Source organism: Amblyraja radiata, chromosome 30 (assembly GCF_010909765.2).
Source record: "Amblyraja radiata isolate CabotCenter1 chromosome 30, sAmbRad1.1.pri, whole genome shotgun sequence".
Classification (NCBI taxonomy): domain Eukaryota; kingdom Metazoa; phylum Chordata; class Chondrichthyes; order Rajiformes; family Rajidae; genus Amblyraja; species Amblyraja radiata.
The window spans coordinates 20,391,532-20,412,505 of record NC_045985.1 but is presented as its reverse complement, the minus strand read 5'-3'; the positions used below and the strand labels follow the sequence as shown (position 1 = coordinate 20,412,505).

Sequence of the window (20,974 nt, the reverse complement as noted above, 5' to 3'; positions counted from 1 at the left end):
AGAGTAACGTCACTAATTTAACACAGAGGACATTACCTTACAGATGGAGATTATGCACACCAGCCTTGCTGTCTCACCGTTTCACTCACAAACTAGTTAGCTCATTCAAGAAAGAGAGAGAGAGAGAGAGAGAGAGAGAGAGAGAGAGAGAGAGAGAGAGAGAGCGAGAGAGAGAGAGAGAGAGAGAGAGAGAGAGAGAGAGAGAGAGAGATGGAGAGAGAGAGAGAGAGACTGAGAGAGAGAGAGAGAGAGAGAGAGAGATGGAGAGAGAAGCAGAGATGAGAGAGAGAGGAGAGAGAGAGAGAGAGAGAGAGACGAGAGAGAGAGAGAGAGAGAGAGAGAGAGAGAGAGAGAGAGAGAGAGAGAGAGAGAGAGAGAGAGAGAGAGAGAGAACGAACGAACGAACAAGCGGGCAGGCAGGCAGGCAAGAAATGTACAGAGATATGTGTGTGTGAGTATGTGTGTGTGTGAATGTGCGTGTGTGTGAATATGTGTGTATGTGTGAATATGTGTGTGAATATATGTGTGTGTGTGTATGTGAATATATATATATGTGTGTGTGTATGTGAATATATATATGTGTGTGAATATATGTGTGAATATATGTGTGTGAATATATATGTGTGTGTGTGAATATATATGTGTGTGTGTGAATATATATGTGTGTGTGAATATATATGTGTGTGAGTATATGTGTGTGTGAATATATATCTGTGCGTGGATATATATGTGTGAATATATGAATGTGAATATATATGAATGTGTGAATGAATATATATGTATGTTTGCGTGAATGTGTGTATATCTGTGTGTGTGTGAATAGGGGGTTGCACGTAAGGTCACAAGGTCATAGGACGACGCACGGAGCCACTCAATCCATCTGGAAGACATCCGTCACTTCCAGTATATGTTATTAATGCAAGAAACGCGTTGTTGAATTTAATGCAAGAAATGTTGAATTTGTGCTCTGAAAAAAATTGTGGAAATTGGGGTAAGTGTGAGAGACATGTACCCAACATTAGAATTCCAAACGTGAAATGAAATGTAGGTAAAGAGAAGCGAGAATTGAAGGGACAACAGCAGCTAAAGTGCTTGGTAAACATTGGCTGTGCAGATATCGTAATTGGAAAATATTGGAATTATCGTGTTTGCTCACTGAATTTCATCAACAGTAAGGCATTATTTGTGTTTTTTCTTGATTCCTTTGGTATCTAAAAATTCTCAGAAGTGATAAATCTGGCTGTAAATTTTTCTTCAGATGCGTTTTCATTTTGTACGTAAAAACCCACTTGAGAACCATGGGCGATTTAAAAAAAAAAATACAGCCAGATTTAACACTTCTGAAACTTTTTAGATGCCAAAGGAATCAAGAAAAAACACAAATAATGCTTTAGTGTTGATGAAATGTAGTGAGCAAACGGCCAATGTTCGCCAAGCACTCTGTCTGTTGTCCCTTCAGCTCTCACTTCTATCTACCGTAATTTCTCCTCACTTTTGGAATTCTGAAGTAGGCTAAATGTCTCACATGCTCATCCCGATTTCCATAATTATTTGCAGCGCAAAAATGGACATTTTCGGCGGGTTTTAACGGACCCACTACGTTCAGATTCAGATTCAGATTCAACTTTAATTGTCGTTGTCAGTGTACAGTACAGAGACAACGAAATGCGGTTAGCATCTCCCTGGAAGATGGAGTAGGAAACAATGGTAAGTGCCTACCTGCAGTACATCGCGTGTAATCCATTTGGTGTAGCGTAGCAACAGTACGGGTCATGGGTCGTGACCCGACTGCCATGAAACCTCCCTGTGTGTGTGTGTGTGAATATATATGTGCGTGTGTGTGTGAATATATGTGTTTGTGTGTGACTGTGAGCGTGTGAATATGTGCGTATGTGTGTGTGTGTGTGCGAATATGTGTGTGTGTGAGTGAATATGTGTGTGTGTGAATATGTGTGTGTGTGTACATGTGTGTGAGTGCGTGTGTGCGTGATTCTATGTGTGAATATGAGTGCATATGTGTGTGAGTGCATGTGAATATATATGTTTGTGTGAAATAATAAAGTATTTCGTAGTTCAGAGCTTATTTGTTAAGTTTAATAGCATGATGGCTGTCAGGATGTGTGTGTGTACATGTGTGTGAGTGCGTGTGTGTGCGTGATTCTATGTGTGTGTGTGAATATGAGTGTGAGTGCATGTGAATATATATTTGTGTGAAATAATATAGTATTTCGTAGTTCAGAGCTTATTTGTTAAGTTTGATAGCGTGATGGCTGTCAGGAAGAAGCTGTTCCTCAATGTAGATGTTACCGTTTTCAGTTTACAAAAGTCGGACGTGACTCCAGAAGTCGGGCATCAGTCAGTCCACAAGCTGTGAGAGTCAGTCCAAAGGCCATGAGTTAATCCCAAGGCAATGAGTGAGTCCACAGGTCATGAGTAAATCGCTCACTGCCCCCTCTCCTCCACTGACATCCCACACCTCAAGATGCTGCCCTCCGCCATGCTATAGGATGCACCCCCTACTGAAGCCGTCCACATCCCCTGCATGAGGACACCCCACCCCCTTCTCATCAGTTCACGACAACCCCCGTCTGAAGCTGCCCTTGGCTGCACGACATTTACCACCCATAGGGCAGTGTCTTGAGGTGGGGGATAAGTCTGTGTATGTGTGTGGGATTGAGTCTGTGTGCGTGTGTGTGAGTCAGTGTGTGTGTGTGTGTGTGTATGAGTATGTGTGTATGAGTCTATGTGTGTGGGTCTTTGTGTGAATGTGTGTGTCATTGAGTTTGTGTGTGCGTGAATGAGTGTTTGTGAATATGTGTATGAGAATGTGTGTGTGTGTGTGTATGTGAATGTGTGAATATGTGCGTGTGTGAATATGTGTGTGTGTGTACGTGTGTGTGTCTGAATATGTGTGTGAGTGAATATGTGTGTGTGTGTATGAATATATGTGTGTGTGTGTGTGTATGAATATATGTGTGCGTGCGTGCGAATATATATGTGTGTGTGTGAAATAATATAGTATTTCGTAGTTCAGAGTTTATTTGTTAAGTTTAATAGTGTGATGGCTGTCAGGAAGAAGCTGTTCCTCAATGTAGATGTTACCGTTTTCAGTTTACAAAAGTCGGACGTGACTCCATAAGTCAGGCATCAGTCAGTCCACAAGCCGTGAGAGTCAGTCAGTCTAAAGGGCATGAGTTAATCCCAAAGCAGTGAGTGAGTCCACAGGTCATGAGTAAATCGCTCACTGCCCCCTCTCCTCCACTGACATGCCCCACTTCCGCCTGGCTATAGGATGCACCCCCTACTGAAGCCGCCCTCATCCCCTGCATGAGCCCCCCTCCCATTTCTCATCAGCTCACGAGAACCCCCATCTGAAGCTGTGCCCCTCCCTTGGCTGCACGATGTTTACCACCCACTACCCCACCCTGACAGCCCCCACCTCAAAAAAATGTTTTGCACAAAATCTTCAGTGTTCATTAACAACTGAAATTTTCTTTCGGCTGCTTTTTCAACATCATGTCAGGAAATGTTAGAGGTCAAGGTGATGTGGCTATTGCTGTAGTATCCTCTAGGATAGCAGCTACATTTCTGCATGGTGGAAGAACTACTCATTCTCGATTCAAGATACCCATCCAAGTGACCGAGGATACATTGTGCAACATCGAGAAGAACTCTAAGACGGCACATTTCGCAAGGCAAGTGAAAGTCATTGTTTGGGATGAATGTCCAATGATTACGAGAGAATGCTTTGAAGTTGTTGACAGAACTCTTCCAGATGTCTTCAGCAACACTAAGCATGTTGGTGCCCCGTCCCTGCCATTACAGGCCTCAGTGACTGAGCTGCCAGCCCTCAGTGACTGAGCTGCCAGCCCAAAAATCCATTCAGCCCACAAGCTCCATACTAGCCCTCTGGAAACCAGTACCTTTGGCCCAACATATTAGCTCAACAGAAATATGAAGGGAAATGTCAAAGGTTTCCTGAAGGATGGAACATCGCCCAAGAATGTTGTCATTAATAGCGTGCTTCGTTGAATGATGACTTCTGAGATATTCTCAGATTTTCCTTCTTAAAATTTGACCGCTGACTTTCTCTATTTTAAAATTGTCTCTTTATATCAACAGGAAATAGTCATCAAGAGGCAGTGAGCAGCAGAACACAACAAGATGCAACACGACACAACAAGTAAAAACTTAATAAATCTCATCTTTAAAATTTAAATTGTTCTTATATTTTAAGGGTCATTCACATTTTTAACTTTAATAAAACCTTTTTGCACTTTTAATGCTGTGTGTTCTTCATCACAATGGAACCTGATAGGCAGGAATGGCTGCTCTGCGGGATAGCCACTAAGAGTGCATGGGGGGGGGGAGGTTGTTTGGAGATGCACTGAATGTGTGGGTGGGAGGGGAATGGCAAGGAGCAGAGTGGGGGGGGGGTGAAGGTAGGTGGGGTGACTGAGTGAACTGCCAGCGTACCAGGCGTGAGTGACTGCACTGCCAGCCCACGAGCCGTGAGTTAGTGAACTGCCAGCCCAATAATCTATTTGGCCCACAAATTCCATACTAGCCCTCTGGAAATCAGTACCTTCTGCCCCCAACACTCATACTAGCGCAACAGAAAGCCCCCCCCCCCCCCCATTGGTCAGCAATATTGGAATTGGTGGAGAGGTGGAATATTGTGTTGGGTGTCCAGCCCTCCCGTGTGATGCCGGGACCCAATGGGTCCCACTTAGTCTAGTAAAATTATAAAAGGACTGGACAAGCTAGGTGCAGGAAAAATGTTCCCAATGTTGGGGGAGTCCATAACCAGGAGCCACAGTCTAAGAATAAAGGGGAGGCCATTTAAAAATGAGATGAGAAAAAAACGTTGTCACCCAGAGAGTTATGAATTTGTCGAATTCTCTGCCACAGAAGGCAGTGGAGGCCAATTCACTTGATGAATTTAAAAGAGAGTTAGATAGAGCTCTAGGGGCGAGCAGAATCAAGGGATATGGGGAGAAGGCAGGCACGGGTTACTAATTGTGGATGATCAGCCATGATCACAATGATTCTATTCAAGAAACTGTCTATCTCTGCATTTTTTTTAAATCCACTGAAGTGGCCTCTACAGCCTTCTGTGGCAAAGAATTCCACAGATTCACCACCCTCTGATTAAATATATTTCTCCTCATCTCCTTCCTAAAAGAACATCCTTCAATTCCGAGGCGATGACTAGCCCTAGACTCTCCCACCAGTGGAAACCAAAGATCTTTGGTGGAAACATCCACTCTATCCAAGCCTTACACTGTTCTGCATGTTTCAATGAGGTCCCTCCTCATTCTTCTAAACTCCAGCGAGTACAGGCCCAGTGCCAGCAAATGGTCATCATAGATTAACCCACTCACTCCTGGGATCAATTTTGTAAACCTCCTCTGGACCCTTTCAAGAGCCAACACATGCCTAAAATTGCTCACAATTGATCAGCAAATCACTTGCCATCCCAGGTCAAAAATTCCCTCTTTGCCCCTGATCAGCAGTGAGAAATCCCTTACCAACCCAGATCAGGAACCATTACAATCCTGGACCAGGTTATCATTCACTGTCCAGGGAAGGAGATCTCTCACCGTCCTAGATCATAGATCCCTCATTGCCCCAGATCAGAAGGCCTCTGACAATTCTGGATCAGGATATCATTTACCGTCCAGACCAGGAGATCCCTCACTACAAAGTCAGTGGATATATTTAAGGCAGTGATAGATAGATGTTCAAGAAGGAACTGCAAATGCTGGAAAATCGAAGGTAGACAAAAGTGCTGGAGAAACTCAGCGATTGCGGCAGCATCTCTGGAGCGAAGAAAATAGGCAACGTTTCGGGAGAAAGGGTTCTGAATTCTGAAGAAGGGCTTCGGCCCAAAACGTTGCCTATTTCCTTCGCTCCATAGATGCTGCCGCACCCGCTGAGTTTCTCCAGTACTTTTGTCTACCAATGATAGATAGATTCTTAACTAGAACGGGTGTCAGAGGTTACGGGGAGAAGGCAGCAGAATGGGGTTAGCAGGGAAAGATAGAACAGCCATGACTGAGTGGCAGAGTAGACTTGATGGGCCGAATGGCCTAATTCTGCTCCTATCACTGATGATCTTGATCAGAAGTTCCCTCACCATCCGCGATTGGGAAATCGTCCCAGATCAGTGGTCCCTCACCATCATGGATAGAAACATAGAAAATAGGTGCAGGAGTAGATGCCATTCGGCCCTTCGAGCCTGCACCACCATTCAATATGATTAAGGCTGATCATCCAACTCAGTATCCTGTACCTGCCTTCTCTCCATACCCCCTGATACCTTTAGCCACAAGGGCCACATCTAACTCCCTCTTAAATATAGCCAATGGGAATTAAATAAAGCCGATGGGAGCTCCCTTGTTGTCTGGGTCAAGAGACACCTCACAGTCCCAGAGTGGAAGCTCCCTCACCTCCCTGGGTCAGAGCTCCCTCACTGCCCCAAATGGGCGCTCTATTGCTGCCCCAGATCGGAGCGCACTCACTGTCCCGGAAAGGGAGCACCCACACCTTCCCGGATCATAGCTCCCACTCTGTCACACACAGGGGCTTAAGTACTGAGAAGTCCTACCTACCTCTCCTCTCGAGTGCTGCCTCACCAAGCTGAAGAGCTTTCTGCAAGTCTGGAATGCAGCTGTTGTTCACTGCTTCAACTGCAGCATTATTAAAGAAAATCTGTAGGTTGCTTGGATCGTTCAAGATTTTAAGGATACCAGTGGCAGAACAGTTCACTGTGACCAGATCACAGTCAATCCCACCGAGGTCTTGGATGCTAAACTTTACAAACAGATGGATCATATTTTCAGACTGTGTGCAGCCCCAAATCCCCTGGAAGTAGGTGATACCTGTAATGAATCAATTGTCATGAATGAGAAGCCATTCCCTACTGTAGATTGGTTAATGCATGTGAACCAAGCATAGTAGAGTAGCATCATTAACCCCACCTTACTGGATGCTTTATATTAACACCCACTTCCTACATTAAGTAGTCTTGGAAGTGGTAGTGATGAATTAACAACTAACAACCTGCTGTACCGCTATACTATGTGTTACAATTAAAGATGGCTTTAAACTCCAGATCTGTGCAACATAATCATTTACACATACCAAACACGGAAGGGGTTCTTAAGGGGTTGGACAGGCTAGATGCAGGAAGATTGTTCCCGATGTTGGGGAAGTCCAGAACAAGGAGTCACAGTTTAAGGATAAGGGGGAAGTCTTTTAGGACCGAGATGAGAAAAACATTTTTCACACAGACAGTGGTGAATCTCTGGAATTCTCTGCCACAGAAGGTAGTTGAGGCCACTTCATTGGCTATATTTAAGAGGGAGTTAGATGTGGCCCTTGTGGCTAAAGGGATCAGGTGGTATGGAGAGAAGGCAGGTACAGGATACTGAGTTGGATGATCAGCCATGATCATATTGAATGGCGGTGCAGGCTCGAAGGGCCGAATGGCCTACTCCTGCACCTATTTTCTATGTTTCTAAATGCGACATGCACTGTGTGACCATGAGATGCAGGGAGCAGCAGACTGTAGTGAGGGAATGGTGCTAGAGCAGGGACTGAGGGTGGAGTGAATGCAGTATCGTTGGTGGTGGTACAGCACATAGTGTCTCAAACAATCTGTGATCATGGTGAGCAAATGTGTACAGCCAGGATGAGTGGGTACACAGGGGAATGATCATGGAGAGGGGCTGTGTGTGCACTCACATCACTGTGTGCAGAGCAGGGGATTAAATAGGAGAGGGTGCACCGTGCATCATTGTGGGCAGAGCAGGGGATTACAGTGAGATGGTGTACTGTGGATCAGGGTGTGTATAGAGCAGGGGATTACAGTGAGATGGTGTACTGTGGATCAGGGTGTGTATAGAGCAGGGGATTACTGTGAGATGGTGTACTGTGGATCAGGGTGTGTATAGAGCAGGGGATTACTGTGAGATGGTGTACTGTGGATCATGGTGTGTATAGAGCAGGGGATTACAGTGAGATGGTGTACTGTGGATCAGGGTGTGTATGGAGCAGGGGATTACAGTGAGATGGTGTGCATTGCATCATTGTAATTCTAATTGTAATTAATGTATTCGCCAAGTATGTAAAAACATGCAAAGAATTTGATTTGCCATACAGTCATACAAAAAAAGCATAAAACAACATAAAAATCAACATAAACATCCCCCACTGTGATGGGATGGAAGGCAATAGCGTATTATCTTCTTCCCTGCTTTTCTCTCGCGGTTACGGAGCAGTCGAACCATCCACAGCCGGGGCGATGAAGCTCCCGCAGCCGGAGATGAAGCTCCCGCGTCAGGGCGGGTGAAGCTCCTGCGGTTTGGCGGTTTGAGCTCCCGAAGTCGATCCCAAACCAAGAGACCGTCAGCTGCACGATGTTAGGCCGCAGTGTGGACGGATTTACGATACAGAAAAAGTCGCATCTCCATCGAGGAAATAGATTTTTAGAAGTCCCATCCCCCCCCCCAACATAATACAAAATTGAAGATACACTAACACATGCATTTAACAACAGACTAAAAACAACAAAAGAAGAAAAGGATGACACAGACTGTTGGCGAGGCTGCCATCGTACGGTGCCACCCGGTGTTAATTCATTGTGTGTATAATGCAGGGGATAGCGAGAGATGGTGTATTGTGGATCAGTTTATATAGTGTAGGGGATAGTGAGAGATGGTGTACTGTGCATCAGTATGGGCAAAGCAGGGGATCACAGTGAGATGGTTTACTGTGCATCAGTGTGCATAGAGCAGGGGTTACAGTGAGCGATGATGTACTGTGCATCAGTATGTGTATAGTTCAGGCGATAGTGAGAGAGAGTGTACTGTGCATCATCATGGGCGGAGAAGGGAATCACAGTGAGAGATGGATTACTGTGGATCAGTTTGTACAGTGCAGGGGAATCAGTGTGAGATGGTGTAGTGTGCATCAGTTTATACTGCAAGGGATCACAGTGTGAGATGGTGTAGTGTGCATCAGTGTGTATATAGAGCAGGGCGATCGCATTGAGACCGAAGTTGTTGGCACGGTGGCGCAGCGGTAGAATTGCTGCCTTGAGACCCGGGTTCGATCCTGACAATGAGGGCAACGGGTACACTGTACGGAATTTGTACGTGCTCACTATGACCACGCCGCGCGGCTTTTCTCCGGGTGCCTCCGTCCGGTTTCCTCCCATATTCCAAAGCAGGGGACGGAATTTCTGCTGCTTCATCGGATCCATCTGATAGCGGATATTTTGGCAAGTTGAAATTTACTGTGAGCCTGAGAGGGGTACAAAGACACATACCAAGCAAATGGCCAAATGATCCCAATTGTTTAGACACAATCGTGTGAATGAAGTCTGCGATCTTCTTTTGCTGTGTCCAGTAGTCAGCCGTGAAGCCGTTCGCAATCCACTGCTGCCTGGGTACCACTTCTTCGAGGGAGTTGTCGTAGTAATCTATCTGCAGATCATCCAACATCCCAACCCTGGCGAAGTCTGGCAGGTCAGGAATACTGAGGGAGTAGGTGGCGAAATATATCAAGCTGTGGGATTCTGATCAAAGGAGACAAGGGGAGAGTGTTAGAAACAGACCAAACGAAAAGGTCGAATGCCCAGAGAATACCCATCAGCTCAAGGGCATCACGGTGGCATAGCGGTAGAGCTACTGCCTTAAAGCCCTGTCCCACGGTGCGAGTTCATTCCAAGAGCTTTGGTCTCCTAATCTGAGGAAAGTACAGTCCCAAGTACAGTTTTGCTCTCCTAATCTAAGGAAAGACATTCTTGCCATAGAGGGAATACAGAGAAGGTTCACCAGACTGATTCCTGGGATGTCAGGACTTTCATATGAAGAAAGACTGGATAGACTCGGCTTGTACTCGCTAGAATTTAGAAGATTGAGGAGGAATCTTATAAAAACTTACAAAATTATTAAGGGGTTGGACAGGCTAGATGCAGGAAGATTATTCCCGATGATGGGGAAGTCCAGAACAAGGGGTCACAGTTTAAGAATAAGAGGGAAATCTTTTAGGACCGAGATGAGAAAATCATTTTTTACACAGAGTGTGGTGAATCTGTGGAATTCTCTGCCACAGAAGGTAGTTGAGGCCAGTTCATTGGCTATATTTAAGAGGGAGTTAGATGTTGCCCTTGTGGCTAAAGGGATCAGGGGGTATGGAGAGAAGGCAGGTATGGGATATTGATTTGGATGATCAGCCATGATCATATTGAATGGCGGTGCAGGCTCGAATGGCCTACTCCTGCACCTATTTTCTATGTTTCTAAGAGCTCTCCTGAGTTTGCCCTGATTAGATCTCGGAGATTTACTGTAATGGCCACTCGTCGGTACTCGGGGCTCTACGTTGAAAAACACTACGTTGAAAAATGTCCACGAGTCTACCCGTGCTTATCTGTCGTTAGCGAGTATTCCCGAGTACCTGCCGTTAGCGTTACGAGCCGCTAAGAGACGTCCCCGATCTCCGACGTACCCGCTACGTTCATTCTCCGTGCTTACCGCGAGTTTGAATTTTTTTAAATTCGGGAGAGCTCTTGGAATGAACTCGTACCGTGGGACAGGGCTTTTACCAGCGCCAGAGACCCAGGTTCGATCCTGTCTGTACGGAATTTGTACGTTCACCCCGTGACCTGCGTGGGTTTTCTCCGATATCCTCGGTTTCCTCCCACAATCCAAAGACGGACAGGTTTGTAGGTTAATTGGCTTGGTATAAATATAAAATGATCCCTAATGTATGTAGGGTAGTCTTAATGTGCGGGGAATCGCTGGTCGGTGCGGACTCGGTGCCCCGAAGGGCCTGTTTCTACGCTGTATCTCTAAACTAAACTAAACCTCCAGAGCCTGATGGAATAGGTTAGGGTATAGATTTATCATCGTCCCGTGTACCAAGGTACAGCAACAAGTTTTGTTTTGTATGCTATGCAAACAGACCAGACATACTATACATAAATAAAATTAATTCAAGTTGAGTACAATAGATAGAGCATAGGGGAAAATGCAGAAAATATGGTTGAGGCTTTACATTTTAGAGATATAGCCCTTTTAGGAAACAGGCCCTTCGGCCCACCGTGTCTGTGCCGGCCAACAATCGCCCCATACACTCGCAGTATCCTACATGCTAGGGACAATTTTCAATTTTACCAAAGTCAGTTAACTGACAAAGCACCCGAAAAAAGCCCACGTAGTTTCAGGGAGAACGTACAAACTCCGTACAGACAGCACCCGTAGTCAGTCTCTGGCGCTGCAAGGCATTGATGTAATAAAAATGAACTGCAAATGCTGGTTTATACCAAAGATAGACAGAAAATTGCTGGAGTAAATCAGCAGATCATGGAGCATCTCTGGAGAAAATGGATGGTGATGTTTCGGATCGGGACCTTTCTTTAGACTGATTGTAAGTGGAGTGGGGGGGGGGGGGGGGGGGGGGACTGGAAGCAAGAAAACACCAGGACAAATCAGTGCTGGCAATATATAACCTCAGGTAGACAAAAATGCTGGAGAAACTCAGCGGGTGCAGCAGTATCTATGGAGCGAAGGAAATAGGCAACGTTTCGGGCCGAAACCTTTCTTCAGACGTTGAACTTCAGCGGGAGTCTGAAGAAGGGTTTTGGCCCGAAACGTTGCCTATTTCCTTCGCTCCATAGATGCTGCTGCACCCGCTAAGTTCCTCCAGCACTTTTCTCTACCTTCTATTTTCCAGCAACTGCAGTTCCTTCTTAACCATCTGACCTCAAGCAGGGTGGTTCCCTGATAGGGCAAAAGTTGGCAAGAATGGTCTATCTTTAGTTCTTGGCATTGACAAGCAAGAATTTCATTGTCCTACCTGGGACACGTGACAATAAAACTCTCTTGACTCTTGACCCTCTTGTAAGTGTAACAGTTCCAAGAACAAAGTTGAACGTATGCAACGTGGTAATGGTGAATCGGACAGTACCCTAGCTTATGGAAGGACCGCTCAGAAACCTGATAACAGAGGGGATGAAGCTGTTCCTGAGTCTGGTGGTGCGCGCTTTCAAACTTCTGTACCTTCTGCCAGATGGGAGCAGGGAGGAGAAGGATATGAAAGGTTTGATCGGGCGGGATGTCTGTAATAATGATGGCTGATTTTCCAAGGCACTCTGAGGTGTAGATGGCGAATACTCTCCACTTAGAGTCATCAAGTCATTCAGCATGGAAACAGGCCCTTCGGCCCAACTTGTCCATGTAATCCAAGATGCCTCATACAAGCTAGTTCCATTTGCCTGCATTTTCAGAGTCATTCAGCACAGAAACAGGTCCATCAGCCCAGCCTGCCCATGCTGCCCAAGATTCCCCATTTACAATAGTCCCACCTGCCCGCGTTTGGCCCATATCCTATCAAACCTTTCATTGTCATTGAGTGATACAGTTTGGAAACAGGCCCTTCGGCCCAACTTGCCCACACCGGCCAGCATGTCCCAGCTGCACTAGCCCCACCTACCTGCGCTTGGCCCATATTCCTACAAACCTGTCCTATCCATGTACCTGTCTAACTGTTTCTTAAATATTGGGATAGTCCCAGCCTCAACTGCCTCTGGCAGCTTGTTCCATACACCCACCACCCTTTGTGTGAAAAGGTTACCCCTCAGTTTCCTATTAAATCTTTTCCCCTTCACCTCGAACCTAAGTCCTCTGGTCCTCGATTCCCCTACTCTGGGCAAGAGACTGTGCATCTACCCGATCTATTCCTCTCATGATTTTGTACACCTCTATAAGATCACCCCTCACCCTCCTGCCCTCCAAGGAATAGAGACCCAGCCTACTCAACCACTCCCTATAGCTCGGGCCCTCTAGTCCTGGCAACATCCTCGTAAATCTGCTCTGAACCCTTTCCAGCTTGACAATATCTTTCCTATAACATGGTGCCCGGAACTGAACACAATACTCTAAATGTGGTCTCACCAACGTTCCTATCCAAATGACTTTTATATGTTGTTGTTCCTGCATCAACTACCTCCTCTGGCAGAATGAGCGCCCCTCCAACCTTCCCAGAATACCATCCCAGATCACCATCCCAGAATAAACACCCACCTCCCCTCGGAAAACGACCCCCTCCCCGGGCACTTTCCATTGCAACCACAAGAGATGCAACACTTGTCCCTTTACATCCCCCCCTCGACTCCATTCAAGGACCCAGGCAGTCGTTCCAGGTGTGACAGAGGTTCACCTGCATCTCCTCCAACCTCATCTATTGCATCCGCTGCTCTAGATGTCAGCTGATCTACATCGGTGAGACCAAGCGGAGGCTGGGCGATCGTTTCGCCGAACACCTCCGCTTGGTCCGCAAGAACCTACCTGACCTCCCGGTGGCTCAGCACTTCAATTCCCCCTCCCATTCCCCATCCAACCTCTCTGTCCTGGGTCTCCTCCATGGCCAGAGTGAGCAACACCGGAAATTGGAGGAACAACACCTCATATTCCGCTTGGGGAGTCTGCATCCCGGGGGCATGAACATTGAATTCTCCCAATTTTGTTAGCCCTTGCTGTCTCCTCCCCTTCCTCAGCCCTCGGGCTCCTCCTCCTCCTTTTTCCTTTCTTCTACCCCCATCAGTCTGAAGAAGGGTTTCGGCCCGAAACGTTGCCTATTTCCTTCGCTCCATAGATGCTGCTGCACCCGCTGAGTTTCTCCAGCATTTTTGTGTACCTTCGATTTTCCAGCATCTGCAGTTCTTTCTTAAAAACCCACCTCCACTTGTTTTCTTTCTGTGCCCCACTATCACTAACACCCCTTGTTAAAGAAGCTGTACAAGCTGGGCCGGCAGCAGGTTTATAGCGCCAGGGGACTCAATGTGGTCTGAAGCAAAGATCTTATAGCAGAGCAAGATGGGTTACTCTCACGCAAACGTGTAGTACGCTCATGGGCGGATTCATGGGTGATTTTATGACCCATTTTAGCAACCTGCCCCCGCCATCTTGTTCCGCCATTTTGCTCCGCCCTCTTGCTTCCGGCCAAAGATTGGATCCGCAGCGGGGAGAAGGAGTGTGGGGCCCGGGGCAGCGGGGCAGCGGGGAGAGAGTGTGGGGCCCGGGGCAGCGGGGAGAGGGAGTGCGGGGCCCGGGGCAGCGGGGAGAGGGAGTGCGGGGCCAGGGGAGAGGGGCATAGGAGGGGGGGAGACATTGTAGTGAGGGGGCAGGCGAGGGAGTGCCGGGGGGGATAAGGCCTAGTGTGTGTGAAGTTGCGGGGAGGTTTACAATGTTTCTTATTTACAATGTTTCTTATTTAATGTCCCTTGTCTAGTCTGAAATAAAGTTCATTATTGGATCAGAAGAAATATAATTGTGTGTGTTATATGATTATATACATTTATATAATTTTCATGTATGTGTGTTTATAAACATTTTATTCTTTAACAAGAATTAACAGAATTATGAACTAACAGAATTATGAATCTAACCCTATATCACGCACAAAAACTGTTCCCCCGCAATGTCAATCACCCTGCGAGTCGGGTCGGTTCCGGTTACTACAAAATCAACTCAAACACTGCTTGTGAGCCATTTAAAAATAAATGATTTAAAAAACATTAAAAAAGACAATTACCAGAATCAAATTTTATTGTTGACAAGAAGTATGAACTGACAGATTTATGAATCTAACCCACACAAACTGTTGCCCCACAACATTGATTACACTGCGAGTCGGGTCGGGTCAGGTAGGCTCAGGTTACTAAAATGGGCGTGGAAAAATGCCTATGATCCCCTCCATAGCGTACTACACGTCAGCCCATTGCATTTCGCAGGAGTAGCCTATCCTGCTCCGCTATAGAATCTTTGGTCTGAAGGACCCATTTCCATACTCTTATCTCTAAATAAACTAACATTTTCCACACAAAAAGATGAGCAAAACTGAACATAATACGGCCCTTGTGCCTTGTACAGCTGTAACATAACATCACAACCTCTGTACTCAAAACCCTGACTGATGAAGGCCAGTGTTCCAAAAGTCCTCTTGACCACCTTATCTACCTGTGAAGTCACTTTTGAGAAAGTATGTGACTACACTCATTGACCCCTCTGCTCTACAACACACCCCAGAGCCCAACCCTTCACTTTGTAGGTCCCTGCCCTAGGTTGTAACCTTTCTTCGGTGTATCCAGCACTCACCGTGCTTATTTAAAATGTCCATGAATGTCCATGAATTTTTTTTTAATTTCACACAGATTGCTGGAGTAGCTAGTAAAGATTTGATGGGCCAAATGGCCTCCTCTACACAATGAGGACATATATGGAAATTGCACAATACACATTTTTCTTTTTATGAAACCTTGACTTCATTTCCTTACAGAGGATGAGAAACCAGCTGTCTGGCAAGGGCCAGCATTTCACAATAATGTTCGCACTGCCCATCTGTATCAACAGGTTTCACTTCCACCCCAATTCGAGTTCTCTGTCCTTAACTATGCACTGTGGATGATTTGATTATATCCATGTGTAGTTTAGTTTAGTTTAATTCGGAGATACAGGGCGGAAACAGGCCCTTTGGCCCAATAAGTCCATTCCGATAAGCACTAACACTACCCTACACATACTAGGGAAATGTACAATTTTACCAAGCCAATTGGCCCACAAATCTATACGTCTTTGGAGTGTGGGAGGAAACCAGAGCACCCGGAGTAAGCCCACGCAGGTCACGGGGAGAACGTACAAACTCCTGACAGGCAGCACCCGTACTCAGGGTCCAACCCGGGTCTCTGGCGCTGTAAGGCAAGCAAGTCTACTGCTGCGAAGCCATGCCGCCCAAAGTAATATTCTTTATTTTGATTGGATAGCATGCAAACATAACTTTTTACTGTACCTCAGTACATGTGACTATAATAAACTAAACTAAGCTAAAATTTCATAACAGGCCAGGAAATATTCCATTCACCATAAGCACCATCACAGGTGCAGTGCACAAAGCAATCTCCCTGAACACACATAGACACATACATAGATAGACAATAGATAATAGGTGCAGGAGGAGGCCATTCGCCCCGTCGAGCCAGCAAGGCCATTCACTGTGATCATGATAGGAAAGGTTTAGAGGGATATAGGCCAAATGTGGGCAGGTGGGGCTAACTTAGATGGGACATCTGGGTTAGCATGGACCAGTTGGGCTGAAGGCCCTTTTTTATGTGCTCTTTGACTCTATAAGAAGCATTTTAAGAAATGGGTTAGGGTTAGGGTTAAGAATGGTCTTGACCCGAAACGTCACCCATTCCTTCTCTCCAGAGATGCTAACAGTCCCGCTGAGCTACTCCAGCTTTTTGTGTCTCTTTTCAAGTCAAGTCAAGTTTATTCGTCACATACACATACGAGATGTGCAGTGAAATGAAAAGTGGCAATGCTCGCGGACTTTGTGCGAAAAGACAAACAAACAAACAAACAGTAGAACAGAATCACATATTCTTTTATATTGTGGGCGGAAGGAAAAAGGGAAAAGAAAAACAAGGAAAAGAAACAGCAATTTTAAAAAGCAGTAGAGTGGTTCAGTAAAGTTAGTCCCTTGTGAGATAGGAGTTTACAGTCCTAATGGCCTCTGGGAAGAAACTCCTTCTCAACCTCTCCGTTCTCACAGCATGGCAACGGAGGCGTTTGCCCGACCGTAGCAGCTGGAACAGTCCGTTGCTGGGGTGGAAGGGGTCTCCCATGATTTTATTGGTTCTGGAGTTGCACCTCCTGATGTATAGTTCCTGCAGGGGGGCGAGTGAAGTTCCCATAGTGCGTTCGGCCTAACGCACTACTCTCTGCAGAGCCTTCTTGTCCTGGGCAGAGCAATTCCCAAACCAGATTGTAATATTTCCGGACAAGATGAGCTGAGTAGAAGCACTGGAGGATCCTCGGAGACACTCTGAATTTCCTCAATTGCCTGAGGTGGTAAAGGCGCTGCCTTGCCTTACAAGTGCTGCGGGTGTGTGATGTCCAGGTCATATCCTCAGAGATGTGGGCTCCCAGTTATTTAAAACAGCTCACCCTATCCACCCTATTCAAGAAATGACCAGTCATACTACTATGTTAAATTAAATTGGTAATTAGGCCCAGACAGGATCATGGATAAAATGAACCATCCGTGCCCAGGGAGATGTGATGAAACTGTTAGTACGTTGCATCCCAGTGTGAATAGAGACCTTCCCCCAGTGCATGCAAAGCACTGCTTGCCCAGTTCATCCCAGTGACAGCGTCTAGGTCTCTCACTGATACACTGACTGAACACTGAATCTCTGTCAGATTCAGATTCAGATTCAGATTCAGAAAACGTTATTGTCTGTCGTAACAGAAAATCTTCTTTGACGTGGCTCAACATACAACCAGGACAATGTACTGATAAGCAGTCATACAACACAGATTTCTGCAAGCACACACAGTGTGTATAGATCTTAAAAGCATGTATAAAGATTAAAAACTGTAAATATAGACAAGATAAAAGTTGTGGATACGTGTAAAGTGACAGTGCGTCGGGGTTAATTTGTCCCTTGTTCATTTTTTATTTAAACTGTTTATGGCAATGGGTATGAATCAGTTTTTGTGGATGTTTTTCTTGGATAGGGGGACTTTATATCGGCGGCCTGATGGCAGAAGTTGGAAGGACTTGTGCAGGGGATGGGTGGGATCCTGTGTAATGAGGTTGGCTTTCCTTTTAACTGACCACTGACCAACCTCTCGAAATTGCACAGCCCACACTGACAGGGCAGCACTCCCTCGGTCCCCGTCTGACCATGTTACGCTCCCACATCAGACACTGGGCCGCAGTGTAAAGCTCCCTCCATACTCAGCCACAACACGCAAGGTCAAAACCTGCCCGAACCACCCACTCCAGCCCCTTAGATAGACACAAAATGCTGGAGTAACTCAGCGGGACAGGCAGCATCTCTGGAGAGAAGGAATGGGTGACATTCTGTGTCAAAATCCATCTTCACACCCGAAACATCACCCATTCAGAGATGCTGTCTGTCCCGCTGAGTTACTCCAGCATTTTGTGTCTATCTTCGGTTTAAACCAGCATCTGCAGTTCCTTCCTACACTCTAGTCTAGCCCCTTCTTCCTCAAGTCAAGTCAAGTGTATTCGTCACATACACATACGAGATGTGCAGTGAAATGAAAAGTGGCAATGCTCGTGCAAAAAGACAAACAAACAAACAACCAAACAGCAGACAGCCTCATCCCTCATATTCTCAATTGAATTGAAAGATACAGCATGGAAACAGGCTATTCGGCCCATCGAGTCGATACTGTCCATTGATCATCCGTTTACACTAGTTCTATGTTATCCCACCAATTGACCTACAAACCCGCACGTCTGGTGTCTAAAAAAAACAAAGAGAGAATGGACAGGCAACGTTTCTGATTGGGACCCTTCCTAGAATCATACTGTACAGAAATAGACCATTCGACCCAACTCATCCGTTGATCCATGCCGACCAAGATGAGCCATCTCAGCTATTCCCATTTGCCCGCATTTGATCCATATCCCTCTCCACCTATCTACCCTACCCACGCACCTGTCCATGTCTGTTTTAAATGCTGTTACTGATTCTGCCTCATCTACCTCCGCAGTCTGAAGAAGGGTCTCGACCCAAAACGTCAGCCGTTCCTTCTCTCCAGCGATGCTGCCTGTCCCGCTGAGTTACTCCAGCATTTAAACCGGCATCTGCAGTTTCTTCCTACATACTTCCCCTGGCAACTCATTCCGTGTTCCCACCACGCACCATCTGAGTGAAAATGTTGCCCCTCAGGGCCCTATTCAATCTTTCCCCTCTCACCCTGTGACTTCTGGTTGCCCATTCCCCTCCCCTGGGACAAAGATTGTCCACTTCCCTCCACGGGTGCTGCCCGACCCGCTGAGTTGCTCCTGTTACTTTCCCGAAGAAAGTAATTTGGGTTTTCCAAATGACATTCGCCGCCACAAACCACTGTCTTACCTGCGTGGTCTCCCGACACAGAGCAGAGAGACAAGACGGCGAACAGGACTGACACAGGTACGTTATAACTTTCCATCTTGGCCGCTCCTCACACCGACTGAACCGTCTCTGCTGTTCCGTGAAGTACTGAGGGCGGAATTAAAATGGGCTGGGTGGATAATGAGCAGAGTTCTCAACAGAAAGCAGGAAGCAGACAGCAGGAGAAAGTCGGACTGAGAACCAATTATTCCTGCAGTGCTCGCCACCCCCCGCTCGGAGACTGTAGTAGTGGGTGTGGGTGTGGGGGGGGGGGGGGGGGGGGGTGTAGAGGAGACGCATACACGTCCGCCGTTCACGCTGTGTGTAGCTACGTTAACGCGGAGCCCAAAAGCTTCCAGCGAGAGAGAGTGCGGGTGGATCAGGTCAGATTGCATCAATGTGCGGCGAGCTGGAGGCAGCACCCAGTGACTAACGCTGTCACCGTGTCCTCACGGCAACCCCGCGGACAAGCAGACCACCGCAGGCAGTCTCTGTCCGCTCGACACCTCGTCCCAGCTTCCCACCCCCCCCTCACTCACGTACACCCGAGAAATCATTCTGCCCACACACCGTGCGCCCTACTCCTCACCCCTTCAATCCCACTCCCCTCCCATTCTATCCCACTCACCTTTACACAACTGCCCACACCCCACTCCCATGTCCCACATTCTTTTACAGCATCAACCCCTCCATCTCACTCCCTGCCTTCCCACTCCCCGCCATCCTCACCCTGCCACTCCCCTCAATCCCACTCCCCTCCATCCCACTCCCCTCAATCCCCTCCATCCCAATCCCCTCCATCCCCTCCATCCCACTCCCCTCAATCCCCTCCATCCCACTCCCCTCAATCCCACTCCCCTTCGTCCCCTCAATCCCCTCCATCCCACTCCCCTTCATCCCCTCAATCCCACTCCCCTTCGTCCCCTCAATCCCCTCCATCCCACTCCCCTTCATCCCCTCAATCCCACTCCCCTCAATCCCCTCCGTCCCACTCCCCTCCACCCCAATCCCCACTATCCCACACCCTCTGTACTCCAGTACTCTACAATTCACTAGGCACTCCCTACCCTGCCCATGCACTCCCTCTCACTGCCCTGAATGACCTCTCACTCCCCGTGCTCTCTCTCTCTCACTCCATCCACACTCCCCCTGCACCCTCTCCCACACTCCTCCTGCACTCTCTCTTACTCCCCCTGCACTCTCTCCCACACTCCGCCTGCACTCTCTCCCACACTCCCCCTGCACTCTCTCCCACACTCCCCCTGCACTCTCTCCCACACACCCCCTGCACTCTCTCCCACACTCCTCCTGCACTCTCCCACACTCCTCCTGCACTCTCTCCCACACTCCCCCTGCACTCTCTCTTACTCCCCCTGCACTCTCTTCCACACTCTCTCTTCCTATACATGCAACAGTCCAAATGTCTTTCCCCACAGTGGCGCAGCGGTAGAGCTGCTGCCTTACGGCGCCAGAGACCCGGGTTTGATCCTGACCACAGGTGCTGTCTGTATGGTGTTTGCACGTTCTCCCTGTGATGGCGTGGGTTTTCACCTGGTGCTCCGGTTTCCGCTCGCATCCCACAGAAGAGCAGGTTTGCAAGTCAGTTGGCTTCTGTAAATTGTCCCTAGTGTGTAGGATAGAGGTAGTGTGAATGGTCAGCACGGACTTGGTGGGCCGAAGGGTCTGTTTCCACGCTGTATCTCTAAACTAAAGACTAAATCACAGATAACACAAGAGGATGTAGATTTAGGGCAAAGGGGAAGAGATTTGCAGGTGATCGGAGGGACCTTTCTCAGCCAGAGTGTGGTGAGTACCTGGAACACACCACGGCAGGGGGAAGGTGGAAGAATAGTCACTGACAGCGAATACAAAGTGTGTGGACATGCTCTTGAATCACCTTGAAAACTTGGGGCCGATTTCTGGGGGAATGGGATTAATTCTAATTGGTGGCCACCGATCAACATGAACATGGTGGGCCGAACGGCCTGTTTCAGGCCA

At 47.3% G+C, this 20,974-nt stretch overlaps 1 protein-coding gene across 1 annotated transcript in view; it reads right to left on the bottom strand.

Moving 5' to 3' along the window:
* The window catches only part of LOC116990179 (major histocompatibility complex class I-related gene protein-like), a 28,924-nt gene extending 9,705 nt beyond the window's left edge, over positions 1-19,219 (bottom strand). Inside the window, exons 1-3 of the mRNA XM_033047731.1 lie at positions 18,959-19,219; positions 9,335-9,583; positions 6,615-6,884 (exon numbers count right to left, since the gene is read on the bottom strand). Of these exons, the coding sequence (XP_032903622.1) occupies positions 6,615-6,884; positions 9,335-9,583; positions 18,959-19,034 (595 nt within the window). The 5' untranslated portion in view covers positions 19,035-19,219. The remainder of the gene's footprint in view (positions 1-6,614; positions 6,885-9,334; positions 9,584-18,958) is intronic.
* Positions 19,220-20,974: the final 1,755 nt, after the last annotated feature.